This window comes from Scophthalmus maximus, chromosome 18 (genome assembly GCF_022379125.1).
Source record: "Scophthalmus maximus strain ysfricsl-2021 chromosome 18, ASM2237912v1, whole genome shotgun sequence".
NCBI lineage: Eukaryota > Metazoa > Chordata > Actinopteri > Pleuronectiformes > Scophthalmidae > Scophthalmus > Scophthalmus maximus.
The window spans coordinates 3,690,861-3,717,436 of record NC_061532.1 but is presented as its reverse complement, the minus strand read 5'-3'; the positions used below and the strand labels follow the sequence as shown (position 1 = coordinate 3,717,436).

The window sequence follows — 26,576 nt, the reverse complement described above, 5'->3', positions numbered from 1 at the left end:
CATTTTTTTTCCTTCATAAGAAAGCCAAAGCAGTGATAATGATAAACGTGGCTTTAGCTGCCCTGGTGCTGGTCACCATCATCCCACTCAACTCCCACTCATCTCACCCATCTCAATAATCATGCTGTCTGCTGCAGCAGAGGTTTTTTATAACATTTGCATGAATGAAAATATTGCTATAAAAAGATATACCATACACTTGATATTTCATGTGTTAAATTACCAGGATTAGTTTACGAAATCCTGGTAAGCTAGATTTGGTACGTCACAAATACAGAAAACAAATCGCTTCATATGCAATAGTAACTTAAATGATGACTTGCATCTCTTCTAGGTCATATTCATCCACTTCTTCTTATTCCTCTTCTATTTTGGATTGAATTGTTTACGTTCGTGCATGGCGCGTCACGTTAAATATTGCTGCCGCAGTGAATTGTGGGGCATCTATTTCTCCTTTCCTTTTCGTGTAGGAAAGTCCAGTGTGTGTGCTGGATATTCCTAATGCGAGAGAAGGCGATGAGAAATAATAATGATGTTTTATTTCCCAATCATTTATGCCAACCACCAACTACGGGCAAAATGCAATGTTCTTGGTGGGATTCCATTGGTGTAGTCCTGTACAGCTCAGTGGACGAGAGCATGGAGTGCTGCCATTGCTCTTTTAACAGTCAAGTAGTTTGAGGTTTAATTCTTCCTGTGGCCCTCCATCCTGAAAAATGATTCCAGTCACATTAGACCATGTCTAATGTGAACTCATAATGTGGCACCTTGTTCATGACTGTCAGTGGGCACTGTTTTATATAGCCTAGACTCTAGAAAGATTGGGTTTTTTTACACAAATACAGTTCAATCTTTACCTTTTGGGAGCGGTGTGACCGAACCCGATCTGAATCCAAACACCATTCCTGAACTTTTGTCAAAACCTTGGCAGACCTGTTGGGTCCCAGCAGATCCAGGTCGGGAATCTACTGACACGGTTTGTAGTCACATTGCCAGTAGAATAATGTGGCTGACATCCCACAGTCTGTTCAAGGATAATTTATCTATTTCGTTACTTTTTCTTCAACTTATTGATTGGAACGCTTGCATATGATTGGATTTTTCCGCCTGCACATCCAGAAAGTGGTCTCACCAAGCCTTTTAAGAAAAATAGGATTATAGAACAATGTTTTTTTCCCATAATTCTTGGCATAAAAAAACAACAACAATGGATTGAAGTGTAATTATTCAGTGTTTGTTGATAACGTTGATACTTTAATACAATAACCAACACAATGACTGAGCCACAAGAAAGGAAAAGTGTATCAAAAGTTCGTTGCATTTCAGTGCCCATAATGGCTCTACTTATCTTCACTGGTATCAAAAATAATGGGAGTTAAGATGTTTATTTTTGCAAACGGAAACCAAAATTGAAAACCAAAATGTCTTGGGGTGATTTTCCTTCTCAGAGGAGAACACAGGACAAGCAACATACAGAGTAGACATGTATGCTGCAGGGGGACAGATAAATCATAACGATAAACTGACAAGTAATAAACCTCTCTTCGTAAATATTTATGACACTTACTGACAACCGATCATTCATATTCACACAGAGAGCAGAGGGACGAACAACCCAGCGTTGGCGTGAGCTACCTGATAAAGTGCTCTAATGTGAGAGTATTTCACAAGGCACTAAAATATGGCTCAGTCGCTTCATTGACAGGTCCTACGAAAGAGCAGAGGGACTGAGTTTCTATACAGCAGTTAAGTTTTTGAATACAGGCTGTTACATTCCTCCATACATGAATGAAATTGATGTAATGTGGGCCTCAGCCCTGGATCCTCCCTGCTCGTCGCTGGCTCGCCTGAGGACCTGCGGCCGACCGGTCCCCCATTCAGCACTGCTGTTTCTCTGCCAATTGCTGATGCCTGCCTATTCTCGATGGTATTTGATCTACATGGTCCTTTGAGCACCATGTGTATGTCTAAAGCTAGAACCAGACACCCTTAATTGTGTTGAAATGCAGTTCCCAGTCAACTTTGGGCTCTTCTTGGAGGTTAGTATTGTAAAAATACAGAATATTTTCTGAGCTTATGGTAAAGTGATGATACCTTGACCGAACCGAAGGCTGGTTTGACGGATATCTAGCCGGTGAATGTTTATGGTAAAATAGTGAAATTACTCATGCATGTCCTTTTTTGGTGACGTTGCCCTTTTCTTTAACTTTATGGGCTACTGCCTTTTCCATCAACTGTCTGGCTGACTATGGTTGTATCGTGCCTACAGTAAGATTGGGCATGGGCCCCCTGCTTCTCTAATGCCTTGGGCCAGCCCTGTTGCCACCACAGTTCTCTCACAACTGGCTGTTTGGGGTCTGTCTGTTGTATTCCAGAGGGTTTTTTTTTAAACTGCTGCAAAGTGCAAACACATTATGAGTTAACGCAGTTGTAAAACGGACATGTGTCTGTTATGTACTCGGCTAAAGGTTAACTAAACTGAACCTTGTATTACTGATGCACTGCCTTTTGTTTCAAGCCCTTGAAGAAGAGTTTTAACAAAGTCTGAAACTAGATGAGAAAACCCCTAAGAAACAAATGTCAGGTATCTACCTTCCCAATTCAAAATCCCCAAGCGTGGCCGCTCCCCCGACCAACATTCAACACACCATGGGATCTTTTGATTGGCCGACTAAAGATTCAGCCTGACTGGATCCCGTTGGACTGTTCCAGGTTCGCCTTGGGGTTATTCGGGTCATTTTCTTTAGAATGAAGCGCTCGGTTTTTCTTCGTTAACATCCGAAGAGACAAAACGCCTGAATGTGCAAGTACAGTGCACATGTTTCCACGGCGGTAGAGCAAGGTCTGTCTGAGTTCCATCGGTGTTAGGAGTAGATGGACCAGTAGATAGTGTTGAAGAGGATGTACGAACCAGGAAAAATGACCCGGGAGTACTTGTCTATAGCATGAGTGTGGACCCACACGCTGCTGTAGGCACCGGAGCTGACGTGGCCGGTGACCTGGTCGGTCTCCATCGCCAGCTGCACCAGCATCCTCTCCCGTTTCACCCCGTTCTCCTCTGGCATCCCATAGTTGCCCGTGGTGTTGACATCCATCTCACTGTAGCAGACTGACATCATGCCCGGGTGGGTCACGCCACAGGTGCACAGCAGCTGCAAGACGACAACAAAGGATTTCACGACAACCCTTTCGAGACACAGTAGGCATTTCCCATCCAGTGCCCACACTATTTAAATAGAAAAATGCACTTTTTTTATTGACATTAAAGTGTTCTGAAGTCAATCGTGCAATAATAGTAATATGCGACCACTGATAAAGAACCTAAGTAGGCTACAACCCGTGTGCCACGCTCTTGGGGGGGTCATCCCTATGTTCCCTAAGCCCTATGTCCCCTCATATCTATGAAATTTTGCCCCCATCAAAATAAGGCCCAATGTTCCGTCAAGGATTTTCGCCCAAATTAGGCCCTGTGTGTTCCCTTTCAGCCCTATGTTCCCTCATTTCTATTAAATTCCCCCCCATCAAAATGAGGCCCTATGGTTCCTCAGCCCACACTGCGTCACCCCCCACCCACCCTGGTCATATTTTATGTTTTGGATATGTTACCTTGTATTCATTGGGTTAGGGTTAGGGTTTAAGGTAGGAATTGGGTTAGGGTTAGGGATATAGGGGGTTAGGGAACATAGGGCTGAGGGAATATAGAGTAGAGGGAACAAAGGGCTGAGGGAACATAGACAAGCTCCCGCTCTGGGCACGGCAACTTTTCTTCTGCTGTCAAACCAGCAAAAGTGGAATTTGGACACGTTTTGAATGCACTTGCGCTTCAGAGCCATGAGCTCTGATCCTCAAAATAGATCCACAAGAGTCTAGTCTATCCCTATTGGCTACAGGCTAACATTAATTATGCTGCCTGAATGTTCTTTGGTGGAGCAGAGATGACTGACAAACTACGAAGTCGTATTAAATGTTCTGTATTGAGGAATTTGTAATCTAATGTAGTTGGTAAAATGCTAACATTTGCTAATTGGCACTCGACGCAAGGTACAGCTGATGGGAATTAGCTTTGCAGGTATTAGGCCATCACCTTCAATATTCGACAAATACAAACAACATCAATCAAACTGAATTTCCCAGCTTGGAATAATTAAAGTAACTATCTATCTATCTATCTATCTATCTATCTATCTATCTATCTATCTATCATTAGGATTTGTTTCCTGGCAATACGACCAACATTTGTTGAGATATTTCAGTCTGGATCAAAGCGGTTCACTGACTGAAAAAAACTTTTTAACCACATTTACCACTTGGCATCTATGAGCACGGAGGTGAGTGACCGGTACTGACCCCTTCTCTGAGTTGCCTCTCCTTACGTTCTTCTAGCGTCGACAGGTAGTTGACTGCAGCGTACTCTATCACAGACAGGAAGACGAAGACAAAGCTGACCCAGAGGTAAATGTCCACAGCTTTGATGTAGGAGACCCTGGGCATGGAGGCGTTCACTCCGGTGATGATGGTGGACATGGTGAGCACCGTGGTTATGCCTGGCGAATGTCCAACAGAATGTGGAATTGATTAATTAAAAGTTTTTTAATCTAAAATGTTTCGCAAATCCAAAACATGCAAATGACAAAAAAAAAAAATTCAAATGTAATTCCTTTAGTTCATTTCAGTCAGATGTGGGTTTCCATAAAAGATGTCAGAAACATTACAGCACGGAGACGCCAATCAAGCAAATGGCCGCCGCGCCAATTAGTGGAATGTGTCTCAGCAAGCTCACCCAGTGGCACTCTGGCGGGGACGGCCCTGCGGTCGATCCAGAAGGACACCCAGGACAGCATGACCATCAGGGTGGCAGGGAAGTAGGTCTGCAGCAGGAAAAAGAAGACGTGACGCCGCAGAGTGAAGTTGATGTACAGACGGTTGTACCAGCCTGGAGAGGAGAGGAAGTTAGAAGTCGCTTTGCCCCGCAGAGGACAACAAATTAAAGGGGGGGGGGGGGGGTCATCACGTTCTGTCACCAGTACCCGTGCTGCTGTAGAAGGCCAGCCTGGCGGTGGTGTGGAACTCCTGGATGAGGAACTGGGAGAGAGAAATTCTCTCATCTGTGTTTAATGAGCGGTTCCCTTCTTTCCAGTACAGCATCAGGTCATCATCCGTATACGCATCTGGTGAGACAAAGAGAGCTCCGATTATCTCCCACACAAACGAATATGAAAATAACATTCAAGTGAAGTCTCTGCATTACGCAGTAAAAACCAATCCTCCAATCTTTTACACGGTAGATATAAATGCAATTGTACCTCAATTCAATTTCCTCAATCGGGCACATTCATATTCATTACGGCAAACGGGCCAGGGGGAGAAATGACCCACTGCTTCTGTGCAACTGTAGGGGAGAGGAAGAAGCCCCATCAACCTCGATCATATCGGTTACTTACAGCTCTCTATCTCCAAAGAGCACGTTTGTGTATCGAGAGGAAAGCGACTCAGGTCCATGCTGCACATGGCTGTGACCGTCACTCTGCAATGACAGGAGAATTCACCTTGAAATGTCACCAGAGAAATAATTACTTCAATTAAACTCTTAGGATTCAAGGATGTATTTTTTTTTTTTTTAGAGATTCACCAATTATGATTTACTAATACAAAATAACCTGTGTCTGCAAAAGGGTAAAGAACCTGAGAGTAATTCTCCAACGAAAAGAAGAGCAAAGAGCGAAACTGAAGGCTTTTGTAGATGGAAGAGATGTCTTCGCTCTTCTCCAGACTGGACTCAGCAGCCATGATGTAAGGTGACAGACAGGTGATTCATTCAATCACCTGCTATGTACTTTCTGAAAGTGCCTGCCCCCTTTCTAAGCAGTTAGTCAAGCGGCACATTCAGTTAACAAATGGCCGTGTTGACATAAAGCCATTCTCAGGCAGGACAGTCATGTCGAGGTTTAACCATTTATTACAGATATATGCAAAGAAATCTTAGTACGCTCGACACGCTGTCCCTGAACTCACAAACGCCATGGCCCGAGGTACACAGCAATAATGAACATTAATAAAGTTGAAGAAGAGAAAAAACACAATTCACGAACAACTATGCGTAAAATTGGGAAGAGTCAAGGGAGTTAAAGTGATGTATGTATGGACCTCTTATTGTGAGAGATAACGCCGTTCTTGAACTTACGGATGGAAAATAAATTAAGAAAACAGCAGGAAGAAACAACTGAAACAGAAGCCTCGCCCTAGTAGTTCCAAGGCCTTGGAAAGTACGACCTCCCTCAGGGAGACGTTGGTTCTTGATGTCAAAATGCTGGTAAGGTTAAACATTCCTGGAAGAAGAGGCTTCAACCATGAAGAGTTTCAAATCAGACTTTGACAGCCTCTATCTTATGCCTCACGACAATAAAAGCAGGCATGGTGTACGCCACAGAGGATTACCAGACCTCCAGAGAATATGGAAAATTGCTTTGTACTCGAGTGAAATGAATTGAAAACGGTGGCTGTCCATTGACTTTTCATTATGAGCCGACTGTGTGCGATGCATGTCTAACCTTCACGTCACGTTCAAAGTCAAATGCGGCGCGGGCCAGAGGTTTTAGCGGAGATTTAGCCTCCCCGCACGGACACGATGAATGAAAATACATAATCCAGCGTGCAGGACAAGTGGACGCTTCGCGGTCTGCAAGGCGAGCTCTATGAACTGTCATCCTCACTCGCCAATCTGCCTTAGTCTGGAAAAAACTCCAGACGGCACCAACGCCACACATATTGACCCGGGTCATGTGATGAGTATGCTTTTACAGTATACAGCATGTACTATCAACTGGTCTCCGCTCATACATTCAGTATCCATTCGTCTGGAAGCAACGTACAACGGCCTTTATCAAGGTAACAGCACAAAATCCCTACGCTGTTGCTTTTGCCGATCCTATAGCCCCCTGGTAATAATCCAATGTATCTCTCACACTCAGTGCTCCAATTGGTATTTCAGATCAAGTAGTGAATGTGGGCAAGTATTGTCTTGTTAATGTTGATGTCATCGTTTGAATTTTGTTTGCGCCGGTCTGTCAGAAAAGCAGTACTGTGTGCGAGTGAGTCGCAACAGGATGCAGATGGACGGCCAGCTGTTACGCCCCGCCAAAGCTCTGTAATGTGGATTACAAAATCAACTATCTTGGCTCCGAGGCCTCGCACTGCTCACCCGAATGACTAGGTCACGCTCGGCAGAGTGAGCGGGCCGTAATTGGCAAAACGTTATCCCCTTAAATACACATCTTGTACTGGGGCAGCTGGTGCCACTTTGTCTTGGCGGGACGGCTAATGGCAATAACACCCCCCGGAGCAGACACTTACATCATGACCGGAACGTCCGAAAGAGAATTGCATGTACCGTACGTGTCCATTGCTGAATGACTCTTTTTGAAACTGTAGAGTCAGTAAGGGATGTTGGGCAAAGAGTGCTTGTTGTCGTTTTTTTCTGACCGCACTTGTCGGGACTCGAACCGACAGCCCAGGGGCACGGGAGACGGACGCGCTGGCACAAGCCTCATTTCCACTCCCATAGTCTAGCAATAAATGGACGTGCAGCAGATGCACACTGAATCATTTGTTTGCATATCTATGCCGGCGTCTGCTGTATCACACGGGCTGTCATTATGGATACCCGCCTATATATCTCATGAATCTGTAAAGGACCAGTGAGTAATTTACCGCGCTCATACTGAAACTTTACAGAGTACTTCACGATTGCAGATAGAATTCACCGATTATTGACAGGGAATCATTTATTTTGTGTAAATAGAGAAAAATGCATCACTCATAAAGTTTTGTTTGCAAACCGTGGCTTATAAATGTTGGTTAAAATGTCACTGTTGCATGATTCCGGTGCATGTGCGTCTGGGGTTGGTGCTGATGAGAGTCGGTAGAATTTTACATGACACATTGTCAATTATTCCGTTCATAAAAAAACAAAAATACATGTAAATTCCACATTACGTATCTAATACTGGAATTATAGTCATAATTAATGCATCTAACACTGTATAATGAGAAGAAAGAAGAGTCCAATCAACTCACTCTGGAACCGGGCCTGTCTGTGACAATGTTTATCATTTTTTCATTGTGCCGGCATGAAGGCACCAAAACTGGCAACCTCACTGTTCACCCGGGAAACTATTGCAACTGGTTACTGTTCACAAAGAAAAAGTCCCAGTGGCATCAGACTCATCTCACTCTTGAGAAGAAAGGAAATAAGTGTTTCCCTTACGCAGCACGTTCTTTCATACATGCTGCGTGCTGGAGCCTGCTGACGGTGGGAAATTACCTGAGGCTGTACAGGACTTTGCCATCGGGGTACACTCGCAGCATCACATTGTCAGTGGTGGTGTCATGTGTGAAGGACCTCTTGGAGTGGACAAAGAACATGTCAGGCACCCAGATTTTCTTCACCAGTCGGCCATCGAAAGTCATGCTCTGGTTGTTGTTGCTTCTGAAGGACAGGCGTTCGTCTTTCCAGTAGTGCCTCAGATACAGGGTCATGGTGAAGTCCTTCAGCAACAACAAAAAAAGTGTTTGTTTCAGTACTACCTCGCCTGGCAACCGATGCAGTAAATGCTAACTCACAGCTTGGTCCAGACATACCATGTCAACCTCTGAAATTGCATCCAGACTTTCAACCTGCACATCCACTCCTACGGGGACAGCAGGCCCTGCAAAGAGATGCGAGTGAAAGCGGTTTGCAAAGATGAAACATTCTGTGATTTGCAGTGGCTCACGCGAGCATTGTTCTCAAACACATCAATGGATAGAGGGAGCGCAGATGTCGTCCAAGTGCCTAATTCAGAACTGTCTGGATTATGTGTTTATTTGGAGGTCACGGCTCCTTTTTAAGCCGACCCCTTTGCATCAGACAATGACCTCTGCTCTCTTTCATCCAAATTCCCATGAAAGCAATTGGGTCCCAAAAAAATGGCACAGAGGCCAGTGGAGTGAGTTCGCTAATCTTAATTGACAGTATAGTGAATTATAGTGTAAACTGTTGTTGTTGTTGTTGTTGGTTTTTTTCCCTACATTTTCAAAATGAAAAATAACCTAAACAAAGCATTCTTCAATCAGCATACACCTTGGGCTATAATAATTAGTTGTTCGAAGTAAAGGGGTGACCTTATGACCTGACCCGTGGAATTACTCTTGAAGAAGTCTTTTTGAGTTCGAGTTGAGATTCTCATTCTGCTTTCCGCTTTGAAAATGATCCAAGCAAAATTGGATCAACTTCAAATTACATCCTATTCCCCTAGCCTGCTATTCTCATTTCAGAAAAAATGTCATGTAGGTTATAAGAACAGTGCGTATGACACCCACTTGTTATGGCGAAGTGTAAGTTATGTAAGTGAACAACGAAATCTAGAGTGGTAGTTCACGGAGACACCCGCAGCAATATAAAAACCAGACGAAACAAGGGAGAGAAATCAGAATATATACAAAACTAAAAGAAAAAATATGATGCATGAAATAAGAATACTTCAATACTTAACAACTTTAAAAAATATACCTGCACATACAAGATGTGCAACTGGTAGTGGTTAAAAAATTGTGCAAGACGTACGTCGACTGTGTGTTTGCAAGATGCGAAGCTGCTTCAAAACTCGCCATCAACAGTGTCGGTTGCAAGGTCAGAGGTCGCTGCAGCAAAGGGCAGAACTTTGCACATTGGCACAGCGATATTGCCTTTGGCAGACATCGCAGTCCAGCGCACGTCGCACCACTTTGGGAGCGTGCCTGTGTATGCACACAAGGAGCACTGGCCTACACTTTGGCACCCGAGGACTGTGCAGCGACAAATTTCGATTCACTAAAAGACCCTGGCCCCGGTTAATACTGAAGTCGTAACTGTAGCGCTTAAATAATCTGAAATAATTAATTTGATTATCTCCTCTGAACTGAGCTATCAGGGCAGAAGGGCCTTGGTAAGAGAGGAAGTTAATTGATTTTCTATTTTCAAAATTTAACAACCCCCCCGCCCCCCAAGTTACTATTCATACTCGATCCGGATCCGCCTTAATTTTCCCTGATTAACAGCGCAAAGACTTAAGTGTTCTGCTGTTAATCAAGAAAATATGATAATTATCAAAGCCTGCCGAGTGAAGGGATTACGAGAACCACAAATCCGAGATTCGAAAGGTAGCGAGGAAAAATTCAAGTGTGAGCATTTGAAGGCACACAGACATCGGGCTTCTCGCCCTGCTAATGTGGCAGATTAGGATGAGAGTTATTGAAACCCAATTAATCACTGGCCCGCGGCGGCGTGACTCAGACATAATCCCACTGTGATTATGTCATCTCTACAAGCCAGTGCGGGACACTACAAACGCGTCCACGAGCACACGGATCAGATGTGCTACCTGCACGGCAGGTGGTTCAGAAACTGAAAGCCTTACCTCCGAACCCCGGCCGCATGGTAAAGTCATGGTCATCTATCCGCAGCAGCTGCTCCGACTTTGTACCCCAGGCTTTAGTCATATCTGGACTCCTCTTGAGCATGTGGCTGGTGGATATTTTTGGGGAAAACAACAATTTGAGAGTTCATTTCTGAACCACGAGATAGAACGTTTTATAGGGTTGTGAGCTGTTTTTTCTATCAATCTTTTTGTACGATTGCTGGATTTTAAGTGAAGCATTCAATGCTATTTCACTCAGGTCGAGTTATTATCTTCATATTTAAAAAAACATAGGTGCCCATCCTTTGTCAGCGGCAACTAAATTTGACCTCCTTGGTGTATTGCAGTTTTGTTGAGTCTGTAGCTGCACTGTAGACCTGTTCGGTGTTTTAAGCTGACAGGGGCAAAAGGAGTCGCATTCAGCCATGACGGAGTCATAAGAGCGTTGTTTCCGTTTTAACAGAGGGTTACAGCATCCATTGCAAAGGACAACTGCAAGGACCGAAGGAGAGGCTTAAGTAGGGCCTTGGGACCACGACAGATCAGACATTTGTGTCTTTCGGTACATTGCCTTGTCATCTATCAAATGGATCGCCGTGAAGTTTGGTTCAAGCACTCCCTCAGGAACTGTGGTAAGCCCTCGGCAACATGACCAGGTCATCTAACTACTCGTCTGCCGGCCGTGGCACACAGCTGAGATTGTCAGACTCTGCTAGAAATGGCTCTCTGCTAAGCTCTTTATTTTCTCCACGGTCACCGAGCTCCAGGGGTGAGGCCGAATTGTCGTATTGTCTTAGGAGGTTTCCTAAATCTCGAAGTGACCCGGAAGTTTTGGATCAGCAGCCATGATGAGAGCTGTTCGGATTTTCTTAATGCATAGGGTTAAGGAGCTTCAATGCTTCCTTTCCAAACCCTTTTCAGCATAGGGTACACTGGACCTTCCTATGCGGAAGGAAAGGAGATATAGACGCCCCACAATTCATTGCGGCAGCGATATTTAACGTGACGCGCCGTGCACGGACGTAAACGATTCAATCCGAAGTAGAAGTCGTAGAAGTGTAAGAGTATGAATATGACCCAGAAGAGACGCAGGTCATCACGTAAGTTACTGTTGCATATGAATCATTTACATCTGATGGCACAAGTCTGTGTCATAATTAATTCAGAATTTGGGCTTTGAGGCGCGACTACCTCACATTCACACAGACGGCCTACATCTGGCGAGAAACTTCCGACTGCGCACAACCCAAACAAGTAAAAGACTCCCAACGCAGTAATGTGCCCCGGTGCTTCAGAGCGCAACACATATCAGCTTTTTTTCCTCTCTTTGTTTTTCTTTTCCTACAGCATTACGGAATCCATACATGACCCTAACCCTACTTATGGACTTCACAAATCTGAAGGATGAGAATGGATTATATTGGGCTTAGTGGGATACCCAGAAGCGACCCGTCCTCCTCCTGCACACAATAGTGTGATTAAAAGGTTGATCGTGTGCCTTGAAGTCCGGTCGTGCTGCTTTAATCTCCACTATATTCTTTGGTCTGGCCTCTGTTATTGTTCTAATTTGCCTAAAGAAAAAACATGCACGTAATACCTGCCAATCTTGCGACCGGATCCTTCCGTTAGAGGCATTTCTCTTTTCGATCTGAGAGTGGGCAAAAAAACAACACGTTATGCAATTTCACAAAAATATTATGCAATGTTAGACGGCCCTCAAGGTAAATTGGGTAAATCTTTACAAGGGGGGCATGGTGAGCAACAGAATCAAGATTTTGGAAGTCGGAATTATTTATTACATGAACAACTGCGATACTTTACAACTAATAAAAGAGGAAAAATCCCATTAGATCGAATTTGCACAAGGTATGAGCCTTTAGAAACACCTGACGGTGGAGTGATGAGGAGATGAGGGCAGGGCGGGAGTGTGTACTTTAAATACGTTAAGCCTTAGGAAACGAGATAATCTCCACTCCCTCCCCAGATGCCTGTGGGATATTAGGTAACCTTATTAGCATCATTGCTTTGATTTGTATAACCAATCACATAAAGCATCTCAGGCAATGACGGACGACTGAGTTATCAAACAGCTGCGCTGAGCTACGGACAGCGTGGGTGAAAAAATACGTTTTCCTCAAAATGATGAGAATTATGAGTGATGACCAAAATGACGGCGTTTTGCTGATGACGCAACATCAAGCAGATTTAAATATCAAAACACACAAGTTCATTCTATGTACTGTAATGATATGATGTAATTGGATTTGTGTGAAAATAACAACAGAAAAGACTCTGCCCAGACAAAAGACACACACACACGGACGAGCAGGGGTAACGATGACTGAAATTGGCTAATCATTTGACCAATCATGGAAATTGCACACGGTATTTAATTTTCGTGCACCTTGCAAATCCACCATTATTATGGCAATGTGCCACGGCGCAAGCTCACCTGGCTTTTAAAGGGAATTGGACATGGCACTCTGATTGGTTTAGTACACGTTATCTCCAAAAACAAACCCATGATTAATTAAAAGACAGAGCAACCTTTTGACCCATGCACCTGTTTGCCTGCTGTTACACCTTTTGACACGTCCAAAATGCCCTTGCTCCGGGCGGCTTGGCGATGCACTTAGATCATTAAAATCCAACACAGTAAGTCATTTATTGCCTTTCGAACGTAGTCTTGGCTGACGTCTGATGTGGCATCTGTCCATCATATTCACAGAGTTCACGCCCCCTGACTAGAATTCGGAAGGGCACATTACTAGGAAAGGTCAACTCTTTCGGACTGGAAGATTAGGTCAGAACCGGCTGCTATTCGGAAGGGCGATTTAGTTCTTGCATGCTTTGACTTGTTGACAGTCAGTCGCGTGTTGTGCTGCGCAAGTGTGTAAACCTCACTCGCCGACATATTATGCGGCGTGCTAGCGGCCCTTCATAACAAGGGCTCTGGCTTTTGGCGTCATTGCTTGCGCGCACGTCTTATGTCCTGGTGGTTGTGGGTTCAAAGCCATTTCAACTGCAATAACCAACTGTGCAATATTTATATTTAGTCTCCATGTGCAACTACTGCTACTGCTCTGTATATGGTATTTATATATCTTTTTTTAATTTAATGTTATTATGTTGTTATATTTTGTACATGCCATTGCTTTTTTGTAAATTTCTTTCTATATTCTTCAGTCCACTTTGCTGCTGTAATGCCCAAATTTCCCCATTGCGGGACGAATAAAGGTTTATCTTATCTTATCCTATCTTTCCTTATGCTTGTCTATTATGGAAGCAAATAAGAGACATAAGTCTTTTCACAAATCGCACCCTGAACAACACTGTAGTAAAATGAATGAAGACAAATTATTTATTGCTATTATTTTGATTGTGTCATTCAACCCAGCCGACATCCAAATTCACACCCATTCGTCCCTGATCAAGTTGCTCAAGAGCTGGTCACAAGCTCGCATTATGCTGCCTATCAAAACGAACAGCGGAATTTTCCAATTCTTAGGGTGCTACGTGTCAATCTGCACAGTTAGTGGCGGTTGGGCCTGTTTGGGGGGAAAGTCCAGGGCTGTTTTTTAGTCCCACTTAGCCCTTGTGTTTACCTTAACTCACCAGCTTCAATGCAGCGTAACGGGGAATGATTAAGCATCGGATTGAGTGTGGCACACACAGAGAGGTCAAATAACCCATGAGCTGTCAGGGCACCGTCTGGTTCGCTTCATCGCCTTTGAACCTCCAATCAAGTTGACTCGAGGATACTCAGTATTTTTTAATGACAGAACGCCTGCAAGCGTACAAATGAGCATTACCGAACATACACAGAAATAAAAAAGTGTGGCTTATTACCGAGAATTGTGTAATCCAACCCGGTGCCAATTCAGGCACACAACCGAACTTGATTGTAGCCTGTCGTAACCCCCCCCAAAAAACACCTTTTCGAGACTGTCTTTACAATAAAAACAATGCCGTTGATCATTTGCTCAACTTTAAAAAGTTTTCCTACGCCCTTTGTGATGGCAAATAATCAGTGTCCTGCCAAAGTATCAGAACAGAAATGTCAAAATATTCAAGTAAAAGTCCTGCATTAAAAATCCAACCCCCAGTAAAAGTGTTAATGGCAAAATGTACTTAAGCAATCTATGTGACATTGTTAATACTGTTTGGCCAATGTATTTTACTGGCGTAGTTGGTGGTTTACAGGCAGTTTAGTCCAGTGGTTCTCAACCTTGGGGTTGTGCCCCTCCAAAGGGCCACAATATAAATCAGAGGGGTCGTGCCAAGATTAATTGATGAATCGATGGATAGATCGATATGCCTAATTTTCTCAATACCTTTGGCAAAATGTTTGCTTTGTTTTGTGAGATATTTGACCCCTGGACTAAAAAAATGTCCTTAAAGTTGTCTAATTTCTCTCATGATTAAGTTCATGTATGGAAATTAAAAGACAGATAAGGGGTACACAATGCAAGCTATCGACAGAACTTTGATGTCCCAGACTACATTCATTTGCATTTGATTTTCTAATAAGAGCAATACCTGTGACACGCCATCCATCAGCCCTCAATGAAACAAGGTGTGGCTAGATATACAGAAACAAGTACCTGTACTAAGTAAATCCAAAGTTATATCTAGTCAGGTCAATTCAGCTTCTGTTGTCTTTCAAGAGATTGAAAAAGACTGAATGTTAACAAATTCAGACATGCTTTTTATATTTGTGCTCTACTATAAATGCTGCTCAACTGCTGGCCTCCCTTCCGCCCGGCTAACCTTTTGCCAAAGCCACAACAATAGCAATAACCCAGAGAGCATATTAACACAGTCAGAGGACATATTACATAACGAGAGTAAGTGATTTTTTCTGACCAGGCACATGTCGCCTTTTGTCGCCGTCAGCCAAAAATGGAGCCTCGACTGCCAAGCACGTGGGCGTGCTCCGGGCGGATGGTACATCACGTCAGCTGACACTGGAAACGGAGCCTGATCTGTCAGTAAACTGGTGTCCAACCGCTCAGTACTGGATATTCTAGGGTCATTGTTCTGATGTGGCAAACAATGGTGTGATCTGAGCGACCGCAGTTCTCCTACAGATAACTATTTAGTTGGTTAAATGTAATTCTTGGAAACAGGTTGAAAATAGATACGACAGGGACTATTCAGAGAGTGGGGTCCGTTTTCATCAAGAGGCAGGTAAGCATCGCAAGGTCGGATCACAGCAGGCAACGGACCCGGAGCTCAAACATCCACGTCAAGAGAAATAAGCGAAAAACATTTTTGAGTGGAGGGGAACATACTCGTTCTTTTTTCCAGGCATATGTGACTATATGTTTGTATATGACAATATAAGATAACTAGACAATATGATTTAGATATATGAAATTGGTAATGAATTTATTTTGAGTGAGAAAAAGATATATTTTGATAAGGATAACTATATTAATAATGAATTTAGAGATAAAGATAAAAGTTATATTAATTGATTTCAATCAAAAAGGAAGCTGATTAATTATTAATTATAGATGAATTACTTGGGGAGAAGGGCTGAGATTAAATAAATTCTTCTTCTTCTCGGCCCTTTTTGAACATGTCAAGCTAGTGTTGGACAGTTTCTTTTTGCTTTTTGCTCTTATTGTTTGTGAATATCACTCTTCTATATCTGTCCACTTGTTTCATTATTTTCTATTGTTGTTTTTTCCTTGTTTTTTTCCTTTACATGTTCACAATAAACACATTTTCAGTTTTATTTCAATTCAATTCAAGTGAGGAAATCCAGTTGAAATGTTCTCATTTCAGGTGAATTAACTGATTCACAACATCATGCAATACAGTGAAATATGTATATATTTTTTTCTTCCCAGCTAATGTCTAATAGTAAAGTTTAAAAGGCAGCAAAACATCCTTCCATTCGTCATTCACTCTCCTGACTGTTCCTTTATGTTTCTCTACGTGATGCATTCGCGAAGAAACATTTCAAAACCAGCTTGTCAGACTTGGGCTGACTCTGAATACACAAATGATTTCACCTACATTCACGTATGTTGCATAATGCCGCATTAATTACAACCTACTACATCCATTGTTTGCTCTAATACCACTTAGCTGGATGTTTAATATTCTCAACACCATTAAAATAGGCAGTCTAACATTTGATCATGTGCTCAGATTGAATGCATTTTAACTGGCCGCCACAGGAGCGGCGGTTACATAACCTTCGAAACAAGCTGCGACTTAACTGTGTGGATGCACACGTGCGCGTGTCATAGGAACCGACGGATACGTCCACAAAGAGACCTGAACACCTCTGCATGTGGGAAATTACACCTGAATGTTACCATGTGATGCACCGCACCCGAATTTGCAGGGCAAAGATTGTGCAGCTGGTGCTTCCTTTAACGCATATAAAACCAGAAACGATGAAAAAAACTCAATGAAAAAGCCATGAAATATCAAAGAGTGATAAGCCGTGAGTCGATCATGTTCATGTTTGAAACTAGAGAGATGTAGGTTTCCGCGCCACCATCGAACCAACCACGTCAGTAGTGGGCCTTTTGTAGCTATTGGACACGAAGCATAGATTGGCAGGCTTCGTCGGAGAAAGAAACCCGTTGGTGGCGAAGGGCTTAAGCCCTGGTGACAGGGGGCGACATGGATGGCCGAGGAGGGATCTTTAAGCTGTATGAAAATAAATGTATTATGATCAATATTCAGTACCTTACCCTGCAGACCGAGGTGCTCGTTTCTTTTTGTAATAGAAGAAATTCGTGCAAGCTGGAGAAATCGTCCTTCTGAAGTTATTCATTCTCGACACTCATATTCATTTGCAGTCCTAATTCAGGCAGGTCCCAATTGAAGCTTCTACACAGTCACTACACAGGTCTACAAAACATATCATACAGGATGCACGCACGCACGCACGCACGCACGCACGCACACACACACGCACACACGCGCGCACACAGACACGCCGTGTCAGCACTATGAGTGTATAAGACAAATGAAAAGCAAGGATATTTTCATAACAAGCAAAACATATGAAATGCAGTGTCCAGCTAAATTTATATAGATAAAAAAAGAGTCAGTGGTTTCAGCGTTGAGTAGATTTCAACAGAGTTTCCAAATCAACTGTAGATCTGTCGACAGGACCACAACTCACGATTGAGTCGTCTCGCCGGACGTTCCGCCGATTTGCGGCTCTCGCATAGAAAGCTGAGCGCCCAAAGGCTACAGTACAATCTCTTGGAGAGGATTTTCTTGAGGATTTGGCAGGATTTTCCGAAAGGAAAGTAAAGTCACTTAATGTAGGAAGGGGTCAGGGCATTTGACGTTTTACACAAACACCGACCAGAGAAAAGTCTGACATTCTGTTCCTCTGGTATCCTGCGGGGATGATTCTGAATTGGCTTTGTATCCAGAAGGACTGGTCTATTGAGTGTTTCTCCAGCCTCACCCCGGCATGTCATACAAATGTGGGGAACTTGGCTGCATGCTATATGCCTGAGCAATGATATAATATTGACTGAAAGGAACAGAACACACAGGGCCTGGGGCCCAGGTCAATCCAGCTCTGCTTTTTTTCTGCACTGTAGTTGTATGAAAATATCTGTGCATATATTATATTTCTATTAGCAGATATTTCCCCAGTCATTACTTGCAGATAGAAGCTTTATAGTACCAGTGTCAAACGGATGCAATCCCTGAAATTAGAATTAATCTGAATAAATAACATTACATCATCACGATGGAAGCCCGTGCAACTGAGGAGAATATGCCCTCTAACTGCCTTATGACCAAATGTCACAGTGTCAAACGCTGATCTCATAACTGGGCTTTGTGAAGTGACAAATAGAGAAATCAGAAATCATCTCGTTTCCCAGTGCTAAAGCAGTCACAGGGGCATACATTCGGACCACCGTCACATCACCATTTTGACAATGCTCATCTTGACTCAAGGTCAGTTTATCGGCTTTTAACTGCACCTCACGGTCTTCATCAGCAGACAGACTGAATGAGCTTTCACGGTCGAATGAAAACAAGTACACAAAAAAACTCCCCCGCTTGAATTAGCAATGCCACGGTGAAATTGTTTACGAGTTGTGAGATGGTTTGAAAAGCAGGCATGAGCTGGAACCACGCATGTGATGGGTAACACCACATCAGACCGGAAACAGCACTTTGTATTGACTGGTCAACAATAACAGTTATATAGGAGGTGAGTCCAAAGTCTCCATGAGACCGAGTAGAACTAATTTGTCTTTTGACCAAGAAGAAATAAATGTTTTTTCTTCTTCTAGGAGTACCCAGAAGGTTGACAGGATCTCCACAGCCACTGATCAAACTCTGTGGAGTGGAGTCAAGCCTGTAAGTGGATGAGTTTAAACATTATTTTTTGTGAATAGCTGTCTCTTCAATTTCTTTGATTTGCCACTCACCATGTCCCATGTTTTAGAGCATATTCTTCCATAGGTGCAGTGAAGAAAGAGCCCCAATCCTATTGGCAGAATGTGTCACCCCTTTCGGGAGAGGTGTGCGTGTAAAGAGTTTTACGCACGCTTTCATGTCGAATTTTCAGCTTTACGCACAATGGCCCTGCGCTCCCATCGCTCTCAAACTGACCTGAGGCGTCTGTGCGGCTGCAGGGTTCGTCCCCTCTGCTGGCGCGTCAGCCCGGACACACCGACCGTCCAGAGCAGCAGGCTGAGTAGCAAGACATCCGTGTGCATGATGGCGCCCACCGGACCCCGGCCCCCTCCGAAAGTCTCACAACGGCGTGCCGTTCCGAACGCTCGTTGCGCACAGGACGCGCGCTCCCCGCATTGCCTCGCGCCGCGACCACAGTGAGAAACTATACGTGGAAGCCACTGTATTGCATCTCACAGAGGAGGGGGTCCTAAACCTACAAATCCCCGCGTCAGATGGCTCGGATTTGTTCTCCGTGCGCTCGGTGGAGTGTAACGCACGCTTTCCCCACCCACCCCCCAGCCACCCCTTGCCTGCAGAGCGGAGTCCTTCACCTCCACTTACAAAGGTTAAAGGCTGAGCCCCGTGCAGCATCTAGTGCAATGTACTGTACGCGCCCATCCCCGCGTAAATCCATGCAAAGAGTGGATGAGGGAGAGAAAAAAAATGGTTTTCACTAACGCAACAGTTTTTCCTGATTTGTTTTCTTGCTGTGAGGCGAAAGTGCTAACCACAACACCACCGTGCAGCCCCCTAGGAGAATTAGGATTAGGATAATTGGAGTTCTGCAGGGATTTTGGGGTGCTGTGCAATTTTGTGATAAATGGACTGATCATCTTTCTTATGTTCAATAATGAGGGCTTAGATATCATAGCAATGGTGGTTTGTACATGTAGCATGTGTGCTTGCCAAATGAATGAATGGCTGAAGGAGATGCAGCAGCCGTGCTCACTGCTAATGAATGGGTATGAAAAATCAGACAGACGATTAAGGGCATTTATACTTACCATTTATGGGAATCCGTGGGAGTGGAAATGGAGCTTGTGCACATGCGTCTAGTTCCACAAATTACTGAGATTTTACAGAATACAACAAGGCTTACGTTTTTCTATATCAGCGGAAAAGGTGTGTTTGAAAGGTGTAGATATTGTTAGAGCTGCAACAGTTAATCGATTAATTGATTCGTAATCGACTACTTAATTAATCGCCAACTATTTTGATATTCGATTAATCTGTGTTTATGAAAAAAAAGGTCAAAAATTCTCTGATTTCAGCTTCTTAGATGTGAGTATGTTCTGGTTACTTTGCTCCTCTGTGACAGTAAAATGAATATCTTTGGGGTGTGGACAAAACAACATCATCTTGTTCTTTTTTTGACATTCCATGAATCAAACAACTAATCGATTAAATCGAGAAAATAATCGACAAATGAATCGATTGGGAAAATCATCGTTAGTTGCAGCCCTAGAATTTGTGTTAGATGGACTTGACAGTGTATTTAGTTTCTACTCTTAGAGCCTTACCAGTAATCAGGATAAAAAATGTTAAGTCTGTCCTGACAGTGGTGCTTGAGGAAAAATGATAAGGTCTATAATGTCTTCATTTTCTCCTTTTGGGAGAATTATAGGCAGGAAATGTTATGATGGTAAATTTCATTAAAATCTGCCCTTTACATTTTGATTTAGACAAGCCTAACCCGGGACAGGTCTAACAAATTAGCCTATAGGCTAGAAACTGAATATGCAAAACATCTGTATCATGTTATTGTAACCTGCTACAATGTTTTTTTGCATTGTCCCGGACAAATAATAAATGCTGAGACCCAGTTTCTTCAAATGGTCGGGTTGGCTCTTTGCATGGCAGAGTGACAATGTCACCATAGTTGCCTGGACTAACAAAGGGTTATCTTATCTTATCTTAGACTTGAGTGTGGAGTGTGTGAATAGCTTAATGAGAGGAAAATCATTGAACACTTTGGATAAAAACAACATATTCAAAAGTAGTGCATTCACTATTTACAATTTTGTCAGAACTAATAAAATCTTGAGTAAAATTTTTTACTCAAGATGCCACTGCTCTCAACTAGTCCACATCAAATATATACTGTAAATATATATATATACAGACAAATATTTCCCAAGACTATAAATGAACATTTAAGTCAGACGTGAACTACTTTTCTTGCCTTCTCTCCTCCACTGAGTCGAGCCTTTCTGCGTGTTCATCCGAGGTGTTATTGAAGCTAGTTGTGATGTGACAAGCTTTTCTAAATATTAATATTCAGAGAGGGCAGACCTTCAGTCGGTGTGTGGCGCATGTGTTTTGATATATTATTGAATGCCGTCTTACTGTTTGTTTGCCTTGTGAGTTTTGTGATGACTTTTGCCTTAGTTTTCTGGATGACACTTTTTGACTTTTTTTTTCAAGGCCCAAGTGTAGCAAATTCGAATAAAATATTCACACTTCGTTGAAGTGCTTTGTTGAGCGACAGCAGAGCTACGGCACAGATCTCATCCTGAAGGTCGCCAGTGTGCACTCTCCATCCCTCAGCTGCTCCATGAGATTCCATCCATGAAAAATAAGAAACGCAAAGGTAACAAGACACAACCCTGGTATTTTCTCTGGACACTGACCCAGACACTAAGACCCTTTATGGTTTTATAAGTGTACTGTATATACAGACTGGATAGGCGGACTCCCTTGAACCCTCCGGTATCCTGAGTGAGAGGATACCAATGAGGAAGACATATCTCCATAAGTCATATACACCAAGGAGTCTATAAACTATATGTACGTCTAATGCATTAATACCAGTCCATGTCTCATATCAAAACAAGCTGTAACATGGCCCATGCTGTTGATCCACCGGCAGCATTTAGCCCCCAGTAGTCACGTCTACTGGGACACAATTATTGAAATGTTTGTGCAGGTATGAACGTATGACTGGATGACACCATCTTTTTCTCAAAACCAGGCCTTACAGGGGTTTTGCATTCAAACAATGGATAAAAACAGTATTAAAAAAATCACATTACCTGAGATAACACATGCTAAGGTTTGATTGTGTTTGTTTTAGTGTGACACAGCACCACCTACTGTTGACTACTGCAAATAGCATGTAGGAACATCATGACACGTAGAATCAAGTCAGCATTAGTGACGGTTCAACACAACAATACGAACAAATGAAAGCAAAGAAGATTGAATAGAACAGAAAGACATATTGAATGACCAGATAACATTCTTCAGTTGTTCATACACCAGGACTCTTAATTGATAGTGGTGTGTGTGCAGAACACTGCACTGCATGCATTGCATGATGAAAAAGTATTTCAGTGTCACAGCTGCGATGTCTCCAGATAAGAAAACCGGGAATATAAAATGTTCTTTAATGCGATTCCATCAGATGTTGAGGATATTTCAGTGTGACTATGGTTGAAGGCTCCGACGGAAAATGAGCTGACATGTTTGTGTTCAATAATTCTATATTATTTGATATTCATAGTGTTCCTATGTATTATGTATGTTGTTTGCTGAGAAACGAAAGGCTTTTTAATATTTTAGTATTATTGCTCTATTAGTTTATTCAGCAATTTCTTTTGTCTTCGTTAAAACTTTAAAACTAGGCACAAACTCCAGAACTGGGATAATAGAGTCTAATGTAATAATTTTATTTGTACAATTTGTACATTTTCATCAAAATTTGATATGCATTTTATTTCTTTGTTTTTACTATTCAAGCACTAAAAATCTTTTTATATCTGTGGAAAACTAAACCTGCTAGAGTTTATTAAAATAAAATAAAAAATTTAAAAAACATCTGACAATGCCAGATTAATGATGTCTGGGGGAAACGCTGTCTTTTTGCACGTTATCTATGAAACCAATAGAGGGCAGCAAATGCTAAACCCTCAGAGCACCGTGTAGTGGAGTCATGTTGTGAAAGCCTGCCATCTTGAAAAAAAAAAAAAAACACCACAGCATTTTAAATGACAAAATCATGTGAATCATACAAATTCATTCTAATATGGTCAATGTATGTTCACCTCCAACAATTGTATGGCATCATCTTGTTTGTCAGTTTAAAGTCAAGATCTTTGTACTGCAAATCACACAGCACTGACAATTATCATAAACTGTCTGTCAGTTTATCTAAGCAACTGACAGATGTACCGTGTCATGCGCGCGCGCACACACACACACACGGAGAATTAATCTGGATTTGGTGGGTGGAAGATTGCGGCACTTGATGGAGAGCCAACCACATGACATTACATAAAGCCTTTTATCCGTCTCTCTTCATTAGAGAATCATCTGTACACACACCAACTGTCAGCTGATGGTCCAGATGTGTCATGACCAAACACAATCATTTTATGAAGCAGTGCCGCAGAAAGTGTTAACTCACTGTCGCAGCCTACAAGAAGCCATTTCAATTGATGTGCATAATTTCAATCGTTTGACAGAGAAAACATGCTGGCAGAGCCACGGATATAAAAAGTCTGCGCTTGTGAATGAGATGCATGGGACTGCGGAATAAGCCGGTAACACGTCAGATTACCTTGTTTTTAAAAATTAAAAATAAATAAATGTTTTTCAACCTGTTATTTTGACAGAATGTTTGTATATGGTATAATATTTAGAGATTTTAACCAATTACAAGACTGACATCTATAATAATGATAGTGAATGTAATAATTTCATGACAGAAAAAAATCTGTCAATATTTGAACTATAAATTGAATTATGATACACTTATCTGGACTAAAACTCAAACTAAATAGATCAATATTTTTGGAAATATGATGTATGGTCTTTCTATATATGACATTGTCAACAATAATGAGGGTTTGAAGTCTGGGGGGGGCTCTATACATGAAATATAGAGTATACCTACCATTCATTCATTCATCGTCTACCGCTTTATCCATTTAAGGGTCGCGGGGGGTCGCTGGAGCCAATCCCAGCTAACATTGGGCGAGAGGCGGGGTTCACCCTGGACAGGTCGCCAGCCTATCACAGGGCCACATACAGACGGACAACCATTCACTCTCACATTCACACCTACGGTCAATTTAACCTAACCTCATTCTGCATGTCTTTGGACTGTGGGAGAGAACCCACGCATGCACGGGGAGAACATGAAAGACAGAAAGGCCCTGGTTGGTTTGAACCGGGACTCGAACCCAGAACCTTCTTGCTGTGAGGCGAAGGTGCTAACCACTACACCACCGTGCAGCCAGTATACCTACCGGCACCTCTGAATCTAATTTATATCTAATCATTTAGACTATCTGGCAGGAACTGAGATAGTTTATTCTGTAACTTTCACAATTGGGAATGTTATGCTGGAGCCATGTCCATCCATGCAGTGCTTTTGTGCAGCATCTCTGACTACAGAGTGGATCGCCAATTATAGTTGGTGAGCATATCTTTTGTTTTCGGCCTCTACTGTATAGATACCATTGTACAAAAATAGTTGTTGCCTGGATGCAACTCCTATAAGTAGTTCTGAGTACCTACATAGGTCCACAACAGGCATTGCCAATTATCTAACCATTGAGGCTCCACTGCAGCACCCTCAGACAAACATTGGCATTCACTGCCCGGTCAGGAGGCAGCAACCATATACTTTAAAATCCCAGTGCAACTGCTGCTCATCTCATTTTGAATTCAGCAACTGGAGGAGAACAGGGCACAGTTGAGTCTGTGATGGAGGACTACACAGAACTTCAGTCACATCCAAGGAACTATTATTTTTGATTTGTTCAAGGTGCACCTTTAATGGGCTTTGCTATTGGTTACCACCAGGAGCGAAGGCTGTTTGCGAGGTGATGTTTTCCCGGGTGGGCCCAAATCTGAACACAATCAATCCACACCCAAATAACTTGCCCTCTCCCCAAGTGAGCCAACAAAGATAAGTTGTTCAACCCGAGCCTGTTAAGTTTGCCAATAACTGTCACTGCTGCTGTGATTTTGAATTGTGGTGGGATAAAATGACTGGCCGCATGCCTGCACCAGTATTGATTGCACCTAAGTTGAGGTGCAATCCCAGCTGCACAAAGATTCCTACTACATGGCCACCCTGGGCACATCGCCAGCTAAGTGGTTGAAATTGTTCCAATCAGAGACATGACTATCTCTTTCGTGACCCCAGCGGTGGTCGCCATTTGTTGTTCCAAGCGTAGCTACCACAAATTTCATATGACAAATAGGTGCAGAGTGCATCAATCCGGGCAGAGAACCAGACTGATGTAGCTGTAAAGCCCAGATATGTGATGGAGAATCACCAGAGACCTGATGGCTTTGGCTTAATGAAGTGAAGGGGCAAGTATTGGTAATCATCTATGCAGGGTAGGATTGTCACTGAAGATGATTGGGCACAGTTTCCACACATGGAAAACATAACCAAAAATAGGAAGGCGGCGGCTCTAAAAACCTCCCGGGAGAAATAACATTCCATGAACCAGAAAATCAGAGGAGCTGCACATCTAAATAAAGAATCTAGTGCAGTGAAGGCTCCTCTCCTCGTTTCTGCTTACAGTGCCGCCTTCCCAACGGAACTGTTGAGGGAGTTAAGACTGATTCCTATCCACATGGAATAGTGATGCCCACGTGGTGTGCAGGGAGATAGGTAAGGCAGAGTGGGCTGCCTCTCCGGAAAACGACTTACAGTGAGAAGCATTAATACGCCTCCCTGTGCACCCATCATGCAGAACAACCGGCAAGCGGGAGGATGAGAAGGCAGAGAAGAACGAACATCAGACTACACCTTCAGATCACCTCACCGGAGTACTTCTGGGGTACTTCTAACTAAACCATGAAACGTCAGTGTAGCATGGTGGTAGTGCTCTTGTTTTGCTCAGTGTAGAAATGAGAGCTGTCATTTCGAGCAACCCCCTTCCGGGGTTGGATGCCACTAAACGAAATCTGTATTACAACTGACAAACGGCCTGTGCTTCGGTGATGTGACAATAAGCTGTCACTCGTGCCAACGTCAACAAGCCCTTCAAAGGAATCTGAAGCCGACCTCCCATCCCATTCGGTCCGGATTTTGAAAACCTGGACCTGTCTGTAGAAAGTGCCTGCTGTAGGTTGAATGCACTTACCTAGACCGCTTTTAAGCAAGGTACACTGGGTTGTTAGCAGTGCTAATCTGAATGGCTGCAATGATGTAGCTCCCGTACAAACAACCTCATCCTCAACACGGACAAGACGAAGGAGTTGATCGTGGACATTAGGAAGAAGAGGAGACCTCATCGGCCACTGTACATCCAGGAGCTTGAAGAAGAGAGGGTGAGCAGCTTTAAATACCTGGGCCTCCACATCAGTGAGGACCTCACTTGGACACTTAACACCACACAGCTGATTAAGAGGGCCCAACAGCGGCTGTATGCTCTGAGGAGGCTGAGGATGTTTGGCATGTCATCAAAGATCCTCGGCAACTTCTACAGCTGCACTGTTGAGAGCATCTTGACCAGCTGCATTACCGTGTGGTACGGCAGCACTACTAGCTCTATTGTAGATTTTACATTGTCTGGCATTCTGTGGACAGCAAAGGAAGAAGTTCATTGTACAGGGAAACATGTTTCCTTACTGTGCATATGACAAACAACTTGAATTGAATTGAATTGAATTGAATTGAATTGAATTGAATTGAATACAGTTTGATCATTAGTTTTTAGC

At 43.0% G+C, this 26,576-nt stretch overlaps 1 protein-coding gene across 1 annotated transcript; it reads right to left on the bottom strand.

Annotated features, from left to right (window-relative positions):
* Positions 1-4: 4 nt before the first annotated feature.
* On the bottom strand, positions 5-19,359 carry LOC118289750 (gamma-aminobutyric acid receptor subunit rho-1-like). Its single transcript, XM_035616731.2, has 10 exons — positions 19,047-19,359; positions 12,031-12,081; positions 10,434-10,540; positions 8,638-8,705; positions 8,321-8,544; positions 5,442-5,524; positions 5,028-5,168; positions 4,781-4,933; positions 4,348-4,544; positions 5-3,152 (listed from the first exon to the last, which is right to left on the bottom strand). Exons 1-10 carry the CDS (start codon positions 19,151-19,153, stop codon positions 2,865-2,867), a joined length of 1,419 nt encoding a protein of 472 aa, XP_035472624.1. The 5' UTR covers positions 19,154-19,359; the 3' UTR covers positions 5-2,864.
* Between the last annotated feature and the right edge of the window lie 7,217 nt (positions 19,360-26,576).

Bases quoted from the DNA above. Each gene is read 5' to 3' on its own strand.
- LOC118289750 (XM_035616731.2), bottom strand. From the start codon at position 19,153: ATGCACACGGATGTCTTGCTACTCAGCCTGCTGCTCTGGACGGTCGGT. The intron at 10,541-12,030 runs GTATTACGTGCA...AATATCCACCAG, and splicing joins TCCGGTCGCAAGATTGGCAG to CCACATGCTCAAGAGGAGTC. The intron at 5,169-5,441 runs GTAAGTAACCGA...TTGTCTCACCAG, and splicing joins CTCTTTGGAGATAGAGAGCT to ATGCGTATACGGATGATGAC.